The following is a 22,724-nucleotide window of genomic DNA, read 5'->3' as shown; positions in this document are numbered from 1 at the left end:
TCCTATGTGACTGATGAATTTAGACATTTATTATTATGTCTTCAAAGTGTGTCTTTGTGAAACCAGCCCCTTAGATAAAATAAAATAAAAAAAATTCAGCGCCTCCTCCTTTATTACCTGTGCCGAAGATGAGATACTACGGTGGCCCCGACAGCTCAACCCACAATGACATTTGCAAATATGCAAATGCGCTGCAAATTCAGAAGACGTTGATATGACCACAGATCATCCAAAACCACTGCGCAGTCAAATTTGGCACAGGAAGAACAAGTGAACATTTTACACATTTTAACTTGTGAGTCGACAGGATAAAACACCACGATAACAAGCCGGGCTCCGTTACGTGATAGTAATCCCAGAGCAGAGACGTGTCGTAACATTAGTCATAACACAGTTACACCTTTAAATGCCCCCTCCCTCCACTCCAGCCTCGTCTCTCAGCTCATTGGCTGCTGCTGCTAATCGGGCAACAGAGCACCGGAGGGAGACAGGAGGGCACACGGGGCAGTATGTTTTTAGCCTACTCTCAGTCTTATTAGCTGTTGTGAACGACCTCTTCGCTTTATCTGATTTTTTTTTTATCAGTCAACGCTCAACAAAACTGCTCTGAAGAAGGACGTCGACGAGGATGTTTCTGTGCCGCGCCGGGAGGCTCTCTGCAGCGGCTCTGGATCCGGCTTTCAAGTCGCCGGGCTTGTTTCTGGTGCGAGTCAAAGCAAACAGACTGAAGCATGACACTGTGACACTATCACCCAGAGGCCACACGGCTGCGTGCTGCCGGGCTCTCTGTGCCCGCTCAGCGCTCACACACCTGGGCAAACAATTAGCGGACCCGCATCCTGTCCAGTCGTCGTCGTCGTCGTCGTCTCCTCTGTCGCCGTCGTTGTCGTCTGGTTTTATAAACACGGACTGGGGGCTCCGGGACCCGGTGGCAGCAGTAGCGGTGAATCTCTTCAGAAGAAGCGGTAATATAGATATCACCAGCCCGCCGCCCGACCAGGAGGACAGGCGCTGCAGGAGGAGGAGGGGGGAGCCGGGGGGGCTTGTTTTGTTTACAGGTAACGGAGGGGTTTCCGGTCGGCGCTGCCTCGCCAGGACCATGCACACCAGGGCTTCATCCACAGCCGCGGCCGCCAAGAAGAGCGAGGAGGAGCGGGAGCAGGAGCGGGCGACAGGCACCGACAAAGGGGTAACAACAACTAAACTATCCAGCTCAAGTGTTTGTCTAACCTCAGTGACCGGTGCACAGGGGCGCACAGGTCCGAGTGTGTGCGACCGAGATCAACTGGTGGTGAACACACTGAGTCTGAGTCCTCATTGCCTCAGGCTTGAAAACTAAACCATGAAATATGCAATAAGCTGCCCGACTGCCTGGCTCTCTGCAGTTATCAGCCACCATGGCAGCAGCAGCCATGTGGGGTTGTTATACAACACAGTATGACGCGCTCAGCTACAGTATGCGGGCTGTTTGCAGGAATTTACCCCTCGTCCATGCATTATTGATCTGACCTCAAGACTTCTCAACTTAGAGCCATTAACAGAGCTGAGAGAGCACTTGCTGACTCACTGACTCACATACACACACACCTCGCTGTGCTGTGGCTTCTTCACTAATAGTAAGAATGAGTCATTCAGTTCAAATCATGACATCACTATAAATACAGCACACCTGCTATATTTATAGTGATGCAGCAGCAGATGCATGGAGCATTTCTTAAAAGGCACAACAACAAACACTACTACAGCCGTATCTTCTGCATTCCCCTTTATTTTATGAGGCGTATTCCAAAGTGCAGAGTTGCTACCGTGGATAATTACACAGGGCTGACATCTACAGACATGCTAGCTGCTCAGCGAGGCTGTAAATAGGCACAGTGGCAGCCTGGAGCCAAACGCTAACATTAGCATGCTAACATGCTCACAGTGACAGTGCTAATATGCTGATGTAGCATGTATGTAGTTGGTATGATGGGCCTAGACTATGTGTTAAAACTCAGACCATATCTGGCCTCCTACATATCTGTACAAAATTTTATAGCAAGTGGGACAATTATTTCAGTCACTCCGTCATGAAAAATGTTGCTATAAATAAATACTTATTTTGTCTTTTCGTCTTAGTCACCATGGTCTAGGCCCAGTTTGTTACTCTGGCTACCTGCCAACAGAGAAGAGCAGGCAGGCAAGAATGGAGACAGGTAGTGTCCTGTGGGTGCTGCAGTTCATTTAGGGCCGTTATGAATCACCCATAGAATTAAATGTGAGGAGTACAGAGAAGAACACCTGCAGCTTTGAGGTCACAAGACCAAAGAATAAAAGTTGGCGGTCCACAGCTGCATACAGGCCCACTTAAAGCTGTGTGGGAATAAAAAATGTAACGTCTCGACGCCTCGGATATGAAAAGAATAAGAGGAGAAGGTCACAAGTCTGTCTGTAATCCTGTGCTCGATACTCTCTTCTCATGTAAATGTCAATTAAAATCCTCCATGTAAGCAAGGAGCTGAAGCATTATGAAGTGGGCCAATCCAGTCAGGCTGATTGTCTCTATAAGTCCTTAGTCCTTAACCAAGACAAATAATTAGACAGCTCTGTAGCATGATGCATGATGCAAACTGCTGCAGCAGGTTACTGTTGTATTCAGTTTGACAGCTTTTAGCTTCAGCTCGAGTCTTTAACAGGAGGGATTCAGCACTTCACAATTTGCCTCTTGCTCAGTCTGTGCGCACGTGAGTGCATCTTTGTGTTTGCGTGCTACTGTTACTCGGCATGTGTGCATGTGTTTCCCATGCCTCTGAAAAGCTGTTATCAGACACAGCAGTAGCACTGTTCCCCTCCTATACACCCTCCCTGGCACAACTCCCTTTGGCCGCTCGCTCACATGACCCTCCCATGCTGCTGCCCGCCTTTACTTTTAGCTCGGCCTGACTCGCCTCTGAAAGGCAGAGGCCTGCTCCCTCGCCCACTCCGGCCTTTTCTATTGTCCATTGTTGGCCGGCCTGCAAATACGTCACCAAGACTATGGCTTCACACAGGGGGTTCGGACCAAAATTTAGCAAGACAAACTGCAGTGAGGAGAAAAGATCATCTTGTTTTCCCCCTGTTCCCTTCTTCTTCTTCTTCTTCTTCTTCTTCTTCTTCTTCTTCTTCTTCTTCTTCTTCTTCTTCTTCTTCTTCTTCTTCTTCTTCTTCTTCTTCTTCTTCTTCTTCTTCTCCTCCATTGTCTCTGCTCTCTTGATTAATTGTCTGGCTCAGGCCAACAAGGGACGGCAGTCTGAAGCAAGCAGAAAGCCACAGCGGAAAAGGCAGAGAAGGACATGAATGACAGTTACTGTATGTTGAGCCAAATACCAGTCATGTCAGTGAATGGACAGTAGGCTGGCTCCAGTTGTCAGAAACAAACTGATTTCTGATCTTTTTGTTAAATCGAAAATGTCTCATTTAAAAGGATAGTTCACCCAAAATTCAAATTTCACTCATTATCTACTCACCCTCATGTCGACTAAGGGCTGGGAGAAGTTTCAGAGTTATCGGTGCCTTCTCTGAGTTACAGGGGGTCTCGGCGTAGCAGTGCATGTCCATATAAAGGTTGCAAATGGATACCACTTTTCTTCGTAACAAAAAGACACACCAAAAAACATCCAAATACCTCCATGCTGCTCGTATGTAATGTCCCTCTTGTATTGAAGCCCCGAAATGCGAAATTGTTCTGATCATCAGTGCGATTGCTGATGCCGGCACAAATCGCGCGAGATTTGGACGGCTACAAACAAGCTTGAAATATAGACTTGGAGCATGGAGGTATTTGAATGTTTTTTGGTGTGTCTTTTTGTTATGAAGAAAAGTGGTATCCATTTGCAACCGTTATATGGACATGCACTGCTACGCCGAGACCCCCTGTAACTCAGAGAAGCCACGGATAACTCTGAAACTTCTCCCAGCCCTTAGTCGACATGAGGGTGAGTAGATGATGAGTGCAATTTGAATTTTGGGTGAACTATCCCTTTAAAAAGTCCTAACACTATTACAACATGAGACACGTAGGACAGACTCACATGTGGAAGATGCACTTTTTTAGGAGCTAATGTAGAAGTTAGTACAGAAGTTAGTACCCCGTTTACAAGTCACGATTCCAAACTTTAAAATCAATGCCAACTAAACGGCAGCTCTTTAACAGAGAAAACATTCCCAACAAATATTTAATATTTCTTTTTAGATTAGTCACAAATCTTTGTTGTTTTTTCAGAACTCAGATGTTTTTAATATAAGTATTGATGTTCATAATACAATCCAGATGATTAGTACCGTATCCATTTTCATGAGACAAAGTCTCTAGTTTCATGCACATGATCACTGTTGTTCTCTCTTTTGTTCTTCCATTTCTCATTTCCTGGCACACTGTTATCTGCCTACATTTTCTCCTTATCATTGTTCAAGTTGACCTTGTCTTGATAGTCTATTATAATGAGAAACTGCCTGTCGAAGAGGATACTGTAGACCGTATTCTTCTTACTTAATACGTTTTTAGGTTTGCAGGCACTATGTCAATATAGTACATCTAAAAATAGATAAATTCCATACAGGCCTGAGCTCTTTCCTGCTTTCTCAAAGAAGGACTGTGTTGCCTTTTGTCAGAGGAGACGTTGGAATAACATGGCTAGGAATGAGACCGCTGGACATTTGATTTTCCACCCTTATATAGAGAAGAAAAGTATAAATTTGATTAAATTTCTGTGTCCACAATACCAGGAATCACAAACTGAGTAGTATTAGATGTCGTCCCTGAATGCTTATTTATTCAGGATGTTATGTTATGTATGTACAGAACAGTAAACACATGAATGACTGACAGGGAAAATTGAATTAATTTTCTGATTTGCAGTCCTCATCGTTATGACGACAGTATTTACACCAACACTGTTTATACAATGTTACTGTGGTGCCGCTATTCTTATAAACATCTGTCATCTGTGGTGCACATGGTCTGACTCGCATAAAGAAATTAACAGAGATTTCTAAGAGTGTGCATCAACGTGGGTGGAGCTAATACTCTGGGAATATGCAGATGTGTGTAAACCTGCAGTTTTGCATAGTGTTTGTTGAGTCCCATGTTGCTGACTTAGTACGAGAAGTAAACAGTGGAACATGCCAAAATAAATGACAAAGTATCTCCTCATGATTTGAAGCCAAAGGACTGTCAGGTGTAAACGACACCAACAAGTTTTGTTGAGCTATTCACTTACTACAGTTTGAGTTCCTAAATATGAAACAGTTTTGCCTTTCAAAAAATTTTGAAATGGCCACTGCTGCATCTTTCTTAAAAGTGTTCAGAAAAGAAAATTGAATTTGAGCCAACTGGGTCTTAAAATCTATCAGACGATGAAGGCCAAACTTTGTGCAAAATTTTCACATTGGATAATGCAGGCACACAAATTATGCTACACGTTGCTCACGATTCATCAGCCAATGATATCAGGATCCGGCATCCGTCAATCAAACGTCTGAGAAAAACAAGGGGTACGATGGAGGAGACGCGTCCACCACCACCGACACAAACGATCCTCCGTCCCTACTCCTCTGTCCTCCTCCAGATCTCTGCGGCCCATCACTTAGCCTAGCTAGCTAAGTAAGCAAGCTATAACGTTGCTAGCCTACTAGCTAGCTAAGAGTTAGCTACGTTAGCTAAACACACTCCCGCCTGGGCCTGCCCCAAACATTGAATATCCTGCCCGCTCGATAACGCCCAATCAAATTTGTTTTCCTAACTCGCGTAAACTCGTGGAAAGAGTATATTTTTGGGGCTTCTTATTGCCTTTAATTGATAGCACAGTCGAGAGAGAGACAGGAAATGGAGAGGCAGAGAGGGGGAATGACATGCAGCAAATGGCTGCAATCCAATGCGGGATTCGAACCGGGGGGAGGACCGAAGCTCTACCAAGTGAGCTAAACGCCGCCCCCATTTCTGAACAGCTTTAAGAAAAAAACAATAATCCTGCAGTCTAGATTTAAAAATTTGAAATTAACATGTAAACTTGACCCAGGCCTTAAGGCTCCAGTCAGATGAAGAAAAGAATTCAGTTTATCTGCATTCTGTTCTGTAAACGTACTGCAACTTTTCTCTTTTCATTTCCTGCCTTCCTGTGTCTTCATCATCAGTAGCTGTGTTGCAGCTCTGTTGTCTGCAGCGGTGGACTCGTTGTAGTTCACTCATGAGTTTTAGCAGCAGAACACACTGCGGTGACCTGCCTGCTCCAGCCGCTACATGTCAGACGGCTGGGTGGTGTTTGGTGCTTGTTCATCTTGGAGAGTGGGCTGTCCGGAGGTCGTAAACACAGACCAATGTGTGTTTGCGCACTTATGAGAGGCTCTTTGTGTGCGCTTAAGAGAGAGTGACTGACTTTGTTCATGATTGTGTGCGTGATGATGTGTGAATCACCTAAACCACACAGCAGCATCCTGTGTTTAGGCAGCTGTGAATAGAGGAAGCCCATAGGTCTTGAGTCGTCTTTTGACCCATGGTGACCTCAGCTCACAGATGACACACGGTCACAGCACAGTTTTTTTTTCTATATTAAGATGATGTTTCCATTACTGTATTTGACCAAACCCTGAAAATAGGAAGTTAGCTGTGTCTCAGTTTAAACAAAAGTGTCTCCATGATAATCCTTTGTTTTTTAATGCTCAATTATGCTTTAGTTTGAACTGAGAAATCACTTAATTACTCACTGATTTAGTGATTGACAGAATTATTCAGACATAACTTTTTAAAGGAACATTGTGTAGGAATTACTCCCATCCTCAGAAACAGAGGAATGCCGCACACTCAGCTCCAGTTGCAGAGAGTTTTATTAGACGGCCCGTTCGGCCTTTGTCAAGTCTAGCCAGCACCGAGCTTACCCACTCCATATATGAATGATATGAACGGCAAATTCAGAGCTTACCGGAACACTTCAGTTTGTTGATGGGGGTGATTACTGATTAATGAAAAACAGACTTTTGAACGAAATTATCGATTTTCGTGAATAGATAACAGGAGAAGTTACACAATGTCCCTTTAATTAGTAATCTTCAAGTTATTTATTCAAACAAAAACCCCAAACCTGCTAAATATGATATGTTCTTATATATCTTATGTTATATTATCATATTATTATCGATTCTCTGTTGAATATCTTCAGGATTTGGGCTGTTGTGTGGAATACGCCGTCACAATCAGAATTCACTCCCTCGCTGCCACTCGTATATCTTCTAGTTTTTTTCCTCTGCTTCTGTTGCAACAAGGACTGTTTGGTGATTCATCCTCCCTTTTTAATTTTACTCTGTTGACCTTGTGCTTAATTTTTTTTTATCCATCTGTCTAGGATGAGGCGAATGTAAAGGAGGCTTTCAGTGCTTCCTCATCTACGGAAAAGGCCCCAGGGGAGGCTGAGCCAGAGGGAGGGAAACCCAACAAGACCCAGCAGCTTAAGAAAGTCTTCAAGGAGTATGGAGCAGTGGGAGTTTCCTTTCATATCTGTATCTCCCTCATGTCTCTGGGAATGTTCTACCTCCTTATATCCAGGTAATAACACAGCAGACTTCTGTGCTTGTAATAGCTGTTATACTGTATAGTCAGATGATTGGTGGGGATTAATAAAACATTTTAGTTTTCAGTCCAAGATTACCATTTAGTAATGTTTAAGGTGATTAATTTACAATGTTTGTAAATCTGTAAAAGATATAAAACTGTATTTTCAGAAATCACACAAACAAAATAGAAGTCAGTGTGGCCACAATAACACTGGCCACATTAAAGACACAACTGTGGAATGCAACAAACATCACATCCAGATATGATCCATCAGTGCGGGAGCATCTCCGTTAAACCTGAGGATGTGCACAGGAAATGACTGACCCACGGGCAGCTTTTACACAGAGGAATGCTTAATGTCTGCTCTCCACTGGCAGCAAATGGGAGCTGTTATGCGCTCGAGAATTTCCACTCAGTCAGCCGTATTGTACCGGCCCTGCTGTTGTTGAAATACTAGTGCTCAACTGAATTAGATGTAGACACTAAAATCATGTTGAGCGCTTGAATAAAACATGAGGTCATTTTCTTTCCTTGCTGCTGCGTTTTAGATTAATAACTATACATCAAGATGTGCAGAACGGGTCATCTCTGACACGGCATGTCCTGCATTTCGTAACCCTGCATTTCGTAACCCACTGATGATGGCACTGGACACAGCACACCCATTCTGGCAAGATAATGAGTTCAGAAAAATATCTGGGCCTTGTCCATCTCTCTGGCCAAATGCCAGGGCCTTAAATACCAGAGAGACTTGGCAGAGATTATCTCACAGCTTGGAGATTTCCTCCTATAGCTGATAATGACCCATGATCTGAAACCTGACTCTGTAGCCAGCAGCCAGTCAGTATTATCACTGTGTGGCCACAGAGCCCAGGCATGTGGCCCGCTAATACAGCGCTGTGTGCTGGGTAAACAGTTGTCAGGGTGCAGATGGATCCATATTTAGCAGAGGGAGAGAGAAGGAGGGAGGGAAGGAGGGAGGGAAGGAGGAAGGAAGGGGGAGAGGAAGGGAGAGAGAGAGAGAGAGAGCTTGTTATGTTAATGCCATCAATTTAAGTGGGTCAAAAGGCTGTAGATAAATAAAAACTGACCATTTGTGAACTATTATGAAACAATATTTTTTATACACAGCTCCCTCTGGTGGAAATACAGGTGAATGACACTAACTACCAAATACAGAAAGTCCTTATAAGCTTGAAGCACATAGAAATTCAAATGTCAATATACTTATTTTGGTTTGTTGTAATTGTCATCAGTAATGGTCTGGTAAATGGACTTGTATTTATGTAGCGTTTTTCTAGTCTCAGCTACCACAATGAGTCACAGTCACTCATACATGTATCTATCTGTGCTGATGATAACAGTGATAACTAAGTTAGAATATAGTCACTGATACCAGACATCTGGTTAACACACACAATGAACTGCTGCAACCATTAAAGGGATAGTTCAACATTTTGGGGAAGGTTCATTACCTTTAATTATTGGTGCATGTGGTTTTGAGATTGGCAAGGCATGAGACATGAGCTGCTCAGTCAACACAATGGAGGTGAATGGTACAGGTCCCCTGTCCCTCATCAAACTCATTAAATACACAATCCAACAACTCCAAAACGCTCTGGTGGACAAGTTGTGACCTGCACATTCAGCACGCTATGAGAGTTGTTTTCGATGCAAATGCATAGCGGAACTACATTCAAGACATGGCTGCTGGGCTGAATGCTTTCAAAAACACAAGTAGTTCCGAGTATTTGCTTCATGTGTCATAATGTTACATAAAGTTACATTATTATCTCATAGCGTGTTCACTGAGCAGCTCGCGTCTCTGCCCCGCGGATCTCAAAACAACATGCACCGGTAATTAAAGGTAATGAACCTACTGCTATCACTACAGGGATTATGGCGATAGGAGAATTTGCCAAAATGTTGAACTAGCCCTTCAATAAAAATGGAAAAAGTAAATGTCTAGCAGTTACCCAATGTCTGACCTCTGTGTCATTTGTCTCCTCAGTGGCATTGATATGACGGCCATACTGTGCAAACTGGGCTTCAGCGAGTCTGTGGTTCGCTCCAAAATGGCAGCAGGGACCAGCACGTTCGTCCTGGCCTACGCCATCCACAAGCTCTTCGCCCCGCTCCGCATCAGCATCACCCTGGTGTCCGTGCCTCTCATCGTGCGCTACTTCAGAAAGACTGGTCTCTTTAAACCGCCCACACCTGCACCCTGATGACCCTCCACGGCTCCTCCACCGCCTCATTAAGCAACAAACACCCAGACTGTTCACGGTCATAATTAAAACGACTGTATATATTGTTATGCCTTCTGTATATATAATTTGCCTTCAGCTACAAAACGCCTCATCCTCTCACGCTGCATTTGTGAATGCAGGTTAAATGTTTCATACATTAGCTCCAGCTGTGACAGAATCAGAAGTGTTAAATTGTGTTTCTTCATGATAAAGAAGTGTGATGGCTCTGTAAACACTAATGTATGTGGGGTCAGGTCTTAATGTGCGTGCATTTTTAAAAAAAAACCAGGAACAAAAAAAAAGTAGGAAAGCTCAGATATTTATAAACAATCAGAAATGATCAGGAATTTGAAGAGTCAGTCCTAAGCTGTTTCAGTAGGCAGGTTTTTCTCTCGGTGCTGTGAAGGTTCCCCACAGGGACAGGTGGAAAAAAGCTGATCTCTCCTCCACTGTTCCCTGGAAGCTGACTAGGCCATGTTCTGGTGTTAATGTGAATCAGCAGAATAATTCAGGTTCTCTCTGTCTCCTACCTCTCTCTTCTTACTTTGCCCAGACTCCCTCTGCTCCCCCTTATATACTTTCTGCTGTTGTTTTGTGTCCCTTCTCTCCCTCTGCTGTTGTTCCTCTCCCCCCTGCTTCCCCCCCCCCTTGTTGTCTAATTTTGCAAATTCCACTGCCCAAGCATTAATTGCTAAGCACATTAATCTCAGAGTGAAGCTGATTGTAGTTAATTGCAAGCTTTGGATGACAAATGTTGGGGTTTCAAGGGTTCTTTTCTGATTGGACTTTATTTAACTATTAAAAGCAAAGTTCTATTTTACATTTGGACTGTTTTTCATCATGAAATGCCACCATCACACAAAACATCAAATAGATAAAGTTGCACTTGATGGATCGATGATTATGTGTGAAGTGAAAGCGGTCTCCACAGAAACCCACAGAGGATCAACACCTGACTCTGCGGTTCCCCCCAGTTCTACACTTTCAGTTCAGCTTTTGGTTTTTACTGTCCACAACACGCTCAACATCCAGCCGCTTTTAATGATTCTCTCTAATCGTCGCAGCGTTCTCCACCTGGCCAGCAGCACAAAGCCACAGATGGGCAAAGTTAGCAAAGGCTCGTAAACACAGCAGCATTGAAAAGCAAACTGGTCAGAAACACGAGCGATGGAACTGATGTGTTGTTGTTGGCCAAACCGCAGCACATGACAGCATTTAGTTTGACCACTTGGGGACAAAGGAACAAACTACAAACACAAAACTGAGATCAATTATTGAAGGTTGAGGAAGTTCTTCAACAACCAGGTTGATTTTATGACAGACATGCTGATATGAACTTTTTTTTATACATTAATTTTTATCTGGGAGGAGAACACATTTAGATCAAAGCTTTTTTGCAAAATTATTAATTGCATTCAATTTTTTTGGGGGGGAATATTTAATTGTAATCATTATACTATTGTTACTGTTCAACTAGTCTGGGGCCGTTGACTTGCTGCATTGCAACCAGATCCAGGGCGAGAGAGACAGGCCTTTCCGTCAAAATAAAAGCACCAAGCTAATAAAATGCGGTAAAAATCTTTAATTTAAGGAATATAATTTACAAGAAAGTCCCCAAGCTGTTAAGTTAACATTTTGCTTGTATTGTATTACAAGTTAATGTCTATTTTATACGTTTTATGTTGGTGAACTTGGTGATTCCCGTCTCTGCTACAGACGGGAACCAGAGTGCAGACAAAAGGGAGTTAACAGACAGAGCCTGGTGACGCAAGGCTACTGTTCAACCCAGTACCTGGACAGAAATCTGATTAGAAAAAAAGGCCACAGGTTTGGTTGCACTTCCTCTTTGATACCACACTGAGGAGCTCCTGAACTACAGATACAGCGCTGTCGGTCGTCCTCCCCTCTGATACAAGCTCTGCACATCCTACACACTCATCTCTCATAAGCCTCAACAATCTTTGTGTGTCTTCAAGATAGATTCTAGCTTTATATACCAAAAAAAAAAGAGCTTCACTCCTCATGCGGCGCGTAGATACGATACAATAAAACGCTTGACAGATCAGTGTCTACAAAGCAATGATACAATCAGTGCAAATGTTGTGAAATTCAAAAATTTGTACAGACTCAGGATAACTAGATAACTAGATAATCAATTTTTTTTTTAAGTTCCAAAAACCTCTGATACACAGCTGTCATGGTGGTTTATTAAATGTTTCATAAGTGGTTAGGTCATCATCATCACACACTGACCAGAATTCATTATTTCAGGCTCCGTTTTTATCGCAGCATGTCTGGTGCCATCTGGTTGACGGGTCAGCCAGCACAGCGAGCGAGCCTCAGCTGCTGCTGTGTCCCTGAAAATCTGCAGTGTATTGAATGGTAGCTGCCTTGAACAAGACCTGATCTCTTCTGTGTGTGTGTGTGTGTGTGTGTGTGTGTGTGTGTGTGTGTGTGTGTGTGTGTGTGTGTGTGTGTGTGTGTGTGTGTGTGTGTGTCAGTGTTTCTTGGCCTGGTAAATAATTCAACCAGGAGAGGTGTGAACTAAGAGAAAACTAAGAGTGCATGGTGGTCTGTGCCAGATATCAACCCCTGTTTTTTTTTCAGGAATGGGAGCTTTGGCTGCACTGTGATACAAACCGATCTTACACACACACACACACACACACACACACACACACACACACACACACACACACACACACACACAGATCCCACGTATACACAGAGGAAGGAAGGTAGAAGCCTGGGCCTCATTAGCCATGATGAGGACAGGGAGCTGCCATCGCCTCTCCATCCCCTGCATGTCCCCCATGGCTAGGAACAAATTGGTGACAGCGCTCCCAGCCACTCTGTCGGGCTACCCACGATGCACTGGGGCTCTGTCAGGCTGGCTCTCCCCTCCACACTGGTATGCATATGCGTGTTGAGAGTGTGTGTGTGTGTGTGTGTGTGTGTGTGTGTGTGTGTGTGTGTGTGTGTGTGTGTGTGTGTGTGTGTGTGTGTGTGTGAGGGGGACAAAGGTGGACACACACAGGAGAGACAAAGAGGAGAGGCCCGAGCAGCTCCTCGGTTACATCCTCCGTCACCTTTCTCCTCGGCCCAGGAGACACGTGTGAACACTTAACCCTCCTGTTGCCCTCCTGGGTCAAGGAAGGAAGGAAGGAAGGAAGGACGAAGGGAAAGATGGGAAGAAAGAAGGAAGGGAAAAAGGAAGGAAAGATACTGTAGATGGAGGACAGGAACAGATTGGGTCAAAAAGGAAGAAGTAAGGATGAAGGGAAGGAAGGAAAGAAGAGAAAAAGGATTGTGGAAAGAAGGAAGGGAAAAATGAAGGAAAGAAAGATGGAGGGAGGGAACAGATTCTTTCAAGGAAGGAAGAAGGGAAAGAAGGAAGGGAAAAGGGAAGGAAAGAAAGATGGAGGGATAGGGAACAGATCAGGTCAATTGGATCAAAAGAGGAAGGAAGAAGAGGTAAGGATGAAGGGAAGGAAGGAAGGAGGGAAGGAAGGAAGGAAGGAAGGAAGGAAGGAAGGAAGGAAGGAAGGAAGGAAGGAAGGAAGGAAATGATTGTCGAAAGAAGGAAGGATGGAGGAAGGAAACAGAAGGACAACAGGAGGGTTAAATCTGCCGGGGTTGAGCTTGATGAAGGCCCACCCCACCCCACCCCAACCCTCACCCTCCTCTTCCTCCCGCACTCCCCTCCAGTGTGGTGGTGGGTTCAAGGGGGTTCAAATCCCTGCCTCAGCTCCTGACTCGTGCCCCCGCCTCACCTTTTTATTAAAGCCAGATACACCGTCAGCGTCGCCGCTGTCAGAGCAGCACACACAGCGAATCCATTACGGGTGTATATATTCACACACTGGCTGCGTCTCTGACACAAGAGTTGGAAGGCATGTGTGTATAGTAGTTGCAAAGTGCTGATGCAAGCAGTGATATATATAAACATATGGCTACAGCACATCCCCTCTCTCTCTCTCTCTCTTTCTCTCTCTTTCAAAAACTCACTTCCTGAATATTAGGGTGCAGATCCCGGGGGGGACGGGAGGGACATGCCCCCCCCCCCAATTTCTGAAAAACATGAATTATCCCCCCCAATAAAAAATACCCTAAATTATTCAAAATTGAACAAATGTATTTTCAGACTCCACATTTTAGATTTACATATGAAAAGAAATGGTTGAAATGGTGGAACAAATAATGTTTGACAGACATATTTCTGACTCCACATTCCACCTCTGGTCTCCTCTACTACGATGCAAATGAATGGATAGTTTCTTCAATCTTAGGGTTTCATATTTTGATATTCATCCATATCAATTAATCATGCATAAAGTTCCGAGTAGACATTAGCCTACATTACCCAAGATCCTTAAAATTATGATTTACTAACACTTAAGTAAGCAGTGATTCACGCTGTTGGCTGATTAGGACAAATAAACAAGACAGGTAAGCACAATAAATGATTCCCTGTGCATTACTTTTTGAATGATATGCCGAGTCTCTACAAAGTTGTGATTTATGGTGGTATGGTATGAGTTGCAAACGGGTAAAAAAAATCACCGCCCCCCCCCAATCCTGACATCAGATCTGCACCCCTGACTATACAGTAGACTTCACCGCCCCACTCACATCTTCTTTTATTTAATTTCCTCATTCTTATTATTTCGTACCATTTCCTCTCCCTTTTTTTCCCTCCTCACCTGCTCATTATTTCGCCTTATTACCTCTCCCCTACTGTCTCTCCGTCTCCTGACCCGCTCAGTAGACTTGTTACCTGCCACGGTGTCAGTGACTAGACGGAGAGGCACCTGCTCCGTCAGCCTTTGCAGCTTCAAACACACTCTTTACTCAAACTGCTGCCACCAAGTTGGACACAAACACACTCATTCTCTCTTCTTTTTTTTTCCTCCCTCCACTTCTTATTTTTTTGGCCACTCCGCTCTACTTCTCTCTCTCTCACTCTTCGCTGAAGCATCTTTTTCTTTAGCTCTCTTTTTTTTCCTCCTTCTCCTTCTCACCAACCCCCTCCCCTCTCCTCCCCTCCCCATCCCCCCGTCTCTCGTCTTCCCTGTCTCTGAGTTAAGTTTAGCAGATGCACCTGATGGCAGCATCATCCTGGAGCACCTGTCAGCTGTCTGCCTTCATCACGGCTCCTCTCCTGCCACAGGGGCCACGGGGAAGTAAACCTGCAGACAGTCGCTACTATCAACAGCTGCATCTTATTATTTTAAACACCGGTGCCAGTCAATTTCCACACCAGAGATGCGTGCATTCATTTATTTATTTATCTTTGCAAGAGAGTGCGTGTGTGTGCATGTGTGTGTGTGTGTGTGTGTGTGTGTGTGTGTCTGCCTCCTCCTCGTTAGGGCCACGGGCAATCGCACCGGGCACTGGTCCCAACAGCTATGAAATAGCTGCAGGGACCAGTGCCCGGGCGAAGCCCGGGCACTACTGTTATTGTGTGGATTTTTTCTTCTTATTATTATTCTCCTTCATCTTCCGGACGATTTTCGATGTGCTACTAGTCCTGCAACTCGAAGAGTTGCAGGACATATTATATATCAAAACGTGCGTCCTGATCGGGATCGCTGTGCTATTACTTTTCTCAACAGTTTACGAATTTTTCGCGACGTAGTCGCGAAAAACTGCGCAAAAATTTTGCATGTAAGTCAATGGGACGGGCGAAAAAAAAAGACCGAAAAAGACCAATCATTGGAGTTTAACAAAAGTCTACTGCTCAGGCATACTTTCACCTAGAGACTCCATTTAAACTTTAAACAGTAGACACAAGTCTTGTGTATTGTCGTATTACTCCACGTTTTGATAGGTCATATAGTTTTTGATCAATCCCTGATCAATGACCATGATCATTTTTGGAGAAATTATGAGTTTATAATGGGTGTGTATTGCATGGAATGTTCGTGTCAGAGTGCGTGACATCATCGGTTAGAGTGGGAGAGAGTGAAGAAACATTCTGTATTTTTTCTGGATAAATTGCCACCACGGCCACAATTTACACTCTACAGACATAATTTTTTCAGAATTTGTAAGACAAACTTGTTATCTCTCATGTCATGTGCTCAAAATATCAGAGAGACTTACAGAACTTACAGAATCAGCCTCTGAGTGCGGCCACGTCTGTCCCTGCTCCTCATTGAGTCCAATACAAATATTTTCTGAGAGGAGCAGAACGGCCTGATGTTTTAAAACTGCCAGCGTCGCCAAAATATTTACTGTAGAAACACCAAATCGTACCGAAATTTTCAGTAAGTCCTTAGAGCAACGTTGATCTGTGTTTTGTTCTGATAGGAGTTACCGTTTTGTCATGCTAAGCCTAATTGTGAGGCCGGTTTAGAGGCAGAAAATGGCTGTTTTTCTCCACGTTTCTGTCTGTCTCAGCCTGCGGGGGCCCCTATCGCCGTGGTAACCTCTTTGATCCTCAGGCCAGGGCTCGTTAACTTCATAAACAATCCACCTGGCGCTCGTTTAAATGTTTATAAACACAGACACAGCTAAATCAGACTGACACAGGATGCAGCTACTAACTAACTATGTGACAAGTCAGTCACACACACACACACAGACTCTAGAGCCAGCTTCATGTGATTACAGTCACACACACACACACACACACACACACACACACACACACACACACACACACACACACACACACACACACACACACACACACACACAGGTAACCTAATGTGGTTACAGCTCCTCCATATCAGTGCTTATAGAAAGATGATCATGTGTCTGTCTGATCAGCTCTGTCTTGACCTTAAGATCGTGGGTTTGATTCCCATGTTGACAGAGATGGCACAACCCGCAGTAGCTCCCGTGGCCCATTCAAAATTTCCCGAGAGGAAATTTTCTAGTTCTCATTGCTCCTCAGGATTCAGAAGCTCAGCTGTTAAATGTGAGCAATTATAAGTGAGCAGAGAGGGAGACGGAGAGACAGAGAGTTTACCCATCCTGTAAGCACCTAGCAGCAGTCATACGCTGTCAAAGTGGGGGGGTTTTTGGCAGTTGTGGAGTATTTGTGACTGTCTGTTACTGTACCTTCGCTGAGTGTCTGTCACTTGTCTGAAAAAAGGCAGCTGGGTTATTTGGTTTGTGCTTTAATGTTAATGCAACACCCCCACTTCCTCCTCTCCCGACATGTCACGATGAAAACTTAAGATTCTCCGTCCCATCTTCAGTGGAATTTGCAATAATGTTTTTAAAAAGTACAGACAAACTGGGCATGGGATATTGATTTGGCTGAGCGGCTATAATGGGATTTGTTTCCACAAAACATTTTCTAGTAAAGATTTACTCATTCTAAAACAGAAAACATCTCCAGTGTTAGATGCCTGCAGAATTAAATACAGCACATCAATGATACGGTTATCTTTCCATCCACAGCGGGCGGTCCACCATCATACTGTCCTACATCACATTCAAATGTCCAGTCTAAATAGTTACCATGTATCACAAATGCCTCTCATCCAAACTGTTTGCAGTCCTCTGCCTTCTACTTTATCTCACTCTGTCTTCTTGAATACTGTATATACACAAGGCGTGACATTGAGATTTAGCAACAGGGAGCCTTAACCAGGAAATAACGTTTCCAGTTCGTTCCACCACTAGACTGTCTCGTTACAGTGAGGATGCACTTAATAAGGATGAAGTATGTTGTATTGTTGGTGGAAAGCGCCATCCGGTACTATTCGCCCCAAGGTTCCTCTCCACTCATCTCTACAGTGGAAAAGTGAAACACACTGAAAACAGCCCTTGTCTACAGTATTTCAATTTCTTTTGTTTTTTTTAAAAAATAATGGTGTTACTTAGGCAGGCTAGTTATTTTTGTTGTTATGGTTATAACCTGTAGTTTTTTGCACTACAATATCTGAGCCAATTGTTTGGATGTCAAAACAGCACAAGCAAAGATTTGTGGATACATGTGAGCTGTGGCAAGTTAGGCTAGATTTGGGTTAGTAAGCTGAATCGAATGCAAACATCTGCAATACAGGGTCACGACCTCTGTAGATCTCAGCAAGGATGATCTCACACAAATATAATCAAATAAATCCTAATGAAATTATCTAACCTCCGTTATTCTTTTATAATCACATTTTTCTCTTCATCAGGCTTGTAACATCTTATATGTGTGACCCTCAGATGTCAAGACAAGAAGAAAGTTCTTACAGTAATTGCCTCAAACTACTTGGACCCAAAAATGATGGTAAGCAATAAGTACAATGACTTGCTGGAAAAGCAGCTACATAAACCCAATGGGCCTTTATGCTCAATCTAAAGCAATATTTCAAAATCAAAAGGGCCGAGATGATCAGTCACCATCAGTGCGCTGCATTCCAGGAGAGGAGGAGTGAACCCAAAACAGCCAGTGCAGACACAGCGTTGTAAGCTATTACTGAGCTGCCGTTACCGATCGAAGTCTGTTTGCCTCCACACACTTGATAATGAATGCATTTCATAAATCCACCCTAAACGATTCCTCCTTAAATGATTCCCACAGCTCAGACTGTCTGCTCAGTGGAGGGCGCTCATGGATCAACCCATTAACAGGGCAGCAGGCCGGGGGTGACGAGTGGAGGGCAACAAGCGCAGGCCCCAGATCATCACCCCGCCCCCAAACCACCAGCCTTTACAAACCTAATGGAAAGCCAACAGACAGACAATTTCTTTCAATTAGCCCGAACTGGCCGGCCCAATAAATTTTAGTTTGTTCCTCAAGACGTAAGGTCCCTGTTGCATGTCCTGCTGAAAATGAAGACTAATGGGGTATTGTGGAGCTGCTGAGTGCTTGATTTCGTGCCACTACACCACTGCCACCCGCCCGCTCTTCTTTTTACCACCAAACCCACCCCCCACCTCCCCCTACCCCCTCCCTGTTCCTCGCCTTCCCTCCTTCCTTGAGCTAACTGGAATCAGTGCTGACCAGGCACAACACAAATGTTTAATACATTTATTCACGACTTGGATTCATTTTCTGTTTTAAGCATTATTCCCTGGTAGTTAGGCGGAGCTATTCATCACAGCTTGACAGCAGCCATGAGTGTAACCATCGTTCACCCTCGGTGTCAGTTGAAGTGATGGTGTGCAGGCTAAAGTAAGATGCAGCCGCCACTGAAATACCTCAAGTTTTTTTTTATTTTTTAAACACACTGCATGTTTTATGATGATTCACCAACTTTAATTTTGTTGGGGCTGTTCAAAATATGTCAGTGAGTAGTTAAATATTTTTAACACTCCTGCGTCACCGCCAAAGGGCTGTTGATTTCACCAGATTCAACACCACACTGTAAAAGCAAAAAATAAAATAGTCTTCGTCAAAGTTTTACCTTAGAACACCTTTAATTCCCCCTATTTATCATCCTCACAGACATAAAACCATATTATTTTAATGTGCACTATTTATAGTACAGCCGTATTTTATTGTATTTTCATTCATTATCTTTTCATAGACCAGCCTCCTGTTACAGAGGAGTTAATATACACATCTGCTTACGTTTACATTATAATGTGTAATAAAATATTTAGTGAATGTTTCCATGGTGTCTGTAATATGCAAAAAATAAAATAGAATTGAATGAACAGATAAAAATACTAAAATAAGAAATACATTCATAGTGCAAATAATGTTTTTATTGGTTGATGTACAAAAAAAACCCTAACTTGCTGTTGGAGAATATGTCTTACAGGCCTGAGTGTCTAATACTACGGTGGTTGTGGTCCCATCAATGCAAAACACATTTTAACTTTATCAAGAAAAGGAATCAGCTTCTGTGAGTTTTTCTCTTGGATATATTGCAATTTTTTTAAATCATATTTCAATTACTGTAAGTGTGCGGCCCTAAGTTTATGTACAAATAAATGATGAATAAGGGAAACCATATGGATTTAATATCAAAAACAACCATGTTGATTATGCAGAAAATGGCCCACGTGTGTCGTATTATTATTCATTATTAACATTTTCGATGCCTTTGTGTGTATGTAGCATATTACTGTTGTTGTTTTAGGTAATGTACATTTTAACAGCTATTAGTTTAATATCTTCAAACGTTTTTGTACATAGGGGGGTAAAATAACAACAACAACATTCCTATTTGGTAATAAAATTAAAAGTATAAAGTATGTTACTGATAATAAAAGTACTAAGTGCAGAGTAAATTTTCTTTAGTCAGCAGTTTCAATCCAAGCTAGATGAGATGAACATAAAAAACATAATACCAGTGGATGCCACCATTCTCTTAAAAAAGCAGACATAACAGCAATGCCAATAAAAACAATAAAAGTGAATTATTTGAGTTCTATTTTCCATCAAATGCTGATATATTGGAGATCCTCGGGCCACCTCTGGTTGATGAGGGAAGAAACAAAGTTGCTTTGTCATATGAAGATACATTAACTACACGTGAAAAGGGGGCAAAGAGACATTGATTTTACAATTCAGGACTCAATCAAAGAGAATTATGGATGGCAATACTGCTGTGATTTGCCTATGCTGCTCATTAAACTTAGTACAGCCCCCACCCCCCCTGGCAATGTAGGAATAAGATTTACAGGGGCAGGTTAAATACAGTTCAATACCACAGAGAGGTGAGTCACGTGATGGTTAATAAAGGTGGGTGAGCTTGGAGGAGGAAGTCGGATAGAACGCAGGAAAAGGAAGGAACGTGGAGAAGAGAAGGGGGCGAGAGGAAGAGGAAGTGAAACAGAAGGAGGGAAAGAAAGGAAAAAGGAAGGGTGCACACAAATAGAACGGGAGGGAGAACGGGAAAGTCTATTATTATAGCCTGAACAGATAAACTATGCATCAAAGTGTAGCGTTTATTGAAAAAACATTTTTATGTGTGCTTTGAGGGCATGAAAATGAGAGCCCTGTGTTCAAACACATCAATACCAGACTGCAGCCACCAATGTGGGTTTTTTTTCTCCTCTTTTTCTTTTTTTTCCCCCCTCTTTCTTCTTCTTCTTTTCCCCTAGATTCCCAATCAGATCTTGTGGCTCCCTGCAGGCTTTTATGCCAGCCACAAATGGTGCAACTGCCAGACTGACAAACACGCAATCACTCAGAGTGGAGAGAGAGAGAGAGGGAGAGGAAGGGAGGGAGGGGGCAGCGACGTCGACGCAGCCTCTCTCACTCAGCTTTCTATCACAAAGGCCCTTTTAATAAGCCCATGAAAAAAGAGCAAGTAATCCTTTGATTTCATTAAATGCCCTCATCACACCTGGAGATAATTCCATTATGATTGTGGCAATAAAACGAGGTTTTCATCAAGACCCGCAGACAGGAGGAGGAAAAGCTATTATTCCTCTCATATTCAGATATGACGTTGCGTCTAATATTATGATATTAGGCCATTTGGCAGGATTTATGACACTCGAGTCAATCCATAATGCTGGTAGAGAGTTTCCCCACCGACAGAACCAGACCGTTTTAACGCGCTTCATGCTGAACCCACAGAGGGATCATAATTTGTGGTGTTGGAAAATTGCACAGGAACACACAACCTGCAGTATTTCCTGGCAGTATACTTGTAGCAACAAAAGCTGCTTTTCCACAATAAATAAATAAATTTGGAAAAGGTTTATTTCTTCTCCCTCCACCTTCCACATGTTGTTTTTTTTGTTTTTTATATATTAATACAGCAGGTGTTAAACAAATGCTGGTGCTGAATTAGCAAACAAATACAGCACCTGTAGGATGAAAAGTGCAAAACTCATTTTAAAGTGTGAATTCACCTTTTTACTCACACTCTCATTTATGGTAAAAGGACAGATGATGTGTTCAAAATTAAACAACTCATTGGGGCAAGAAGAAGCTAAAAACAGAAAAGTTGTCTCCAACATATCCAGCAGGCACAAAGCAGCATTAGTATTCATTTGAAACCACATTTCTGGAAATAGAACAATCACTATAATTTTAACTGTTATTATTTCTGTACATTAACCTGTTTTATGGAATTAATTCAGTCCACCCATGCCATGCATGTTTGCATATAGCCACTGTTTTCTATGACAAAGAAGGTGACATCCACATTGAATGCCCACAAAGCTTTTGATTACTTTGGTTATTTTTCCTTCAAAATGGAAACCACATCACACACAGTACAGCATGGTTTCACGCAGCAAACATTTGGCCTTCATCCAGTCTGGATTGGCAAGAAAAAAAAACGTTTGTGAATAAAACAGGAGGTGCTGGAAAAGATTTGTGTGACATGTTTCATTTTTGATGGACTTGCACTGAAGCTCACTGGTCTTCACTTTGTGTGTGTGTGTGTGTGTGTGTGTGTGTGTGTGTGTGTCTCAAAGGGAGAAATTTGTTGTATTTTCCAACCAAGTAAACAGGCGTCATTGAGCTCACAGGAAATCACTGAAAAAATGAATCAGAGATGAGGGCAAACATTCAGAGGTAAAAGGAAACAAAAATAATGAGATAAAAAATGCTAAAAAAAAAAAGAAAAAAAAAGAGCCATAGTCAGGTGTCTGGTTTTTATTTTAAGCAAACCCTTTCACATTATACATAAGTCTAGTTGATCCACATTATTACTGTATTATTGATTAGTTCAGCTTATATAAATAATAAATAAATAAATCCATCTAGTCCCAAAGCACTGATGGGAAATGGCTCTAAAATGACAATAATGTTTATAGAATCTAAACCTTGTTATTGACATGAGACAATATTGAGGTATTCCAGGTTTATTTTTGCCTGTAGGTTTCAGTTCAGGTCTGATGGAGAAGGAGACAAATAGGAAAAGTGAAAAAGGAGGAGAGAGTTTTATTACAAAGTGTACCCAAACAACTTCAGCACCGCCACGGTTCTGTCAGACGGCACACTGTGGAGGTACAGTATATCTCTACAAAACTTATATCATCGTTACAAAAATTCC

At 42.8% G+C, this 22,724-nt stretch overlaps 1 protein-coding gene across 1 annotated transcript; it reads left to right on the top strand.

Annotated features, from left to right (window-relative positions):
* The first annotated feature begins 468 nt into the window (after nucleotides 1-468).
* mims2 (mitochondrial inner membrane scaffold 2) lies at nucleotides 469-10,633 on the top strand. Its single transcript, XM_085777654.1, has 3 exons — nucleotides 469-1,189; nucleotides 7,356-7,555; nucleotides 9,576-10,633. The coding sequence occupies exons 1-3, from the start codon at nucleotides 629-631 to the stop codon at nucleotides 9,790-9,792; spliced, it is 978 nt and encodes a 325-aa protein (XP_085633780.1). The 5' UTR covers nucleotides 469-628; the 3' UTR covers nucleotides 9,793-10,633.
* The last annotated feature ends 12,091 nt before the right edge of the window (nucleotides 10,634-22,724 follow it).

This window comes from Trachurus japonicus, chromosome 5 (assembly GCF_045865225.1).
Source record: "Trachurus japonicus isolate A0001 chromosome 5, Traja_1.0".
Taxonomy (NCBI): Eukaryota; Metazoa; Chordata; class Actinopteri; order Carangiformes; family Carangidae; genus Trachurus; species Trachurus japonicus.
The sequence above is the reverse complement of the archived record's forward strand: the minus strand, read 5'-3'. Positions and strand labels throughout refer to the sequence as shown.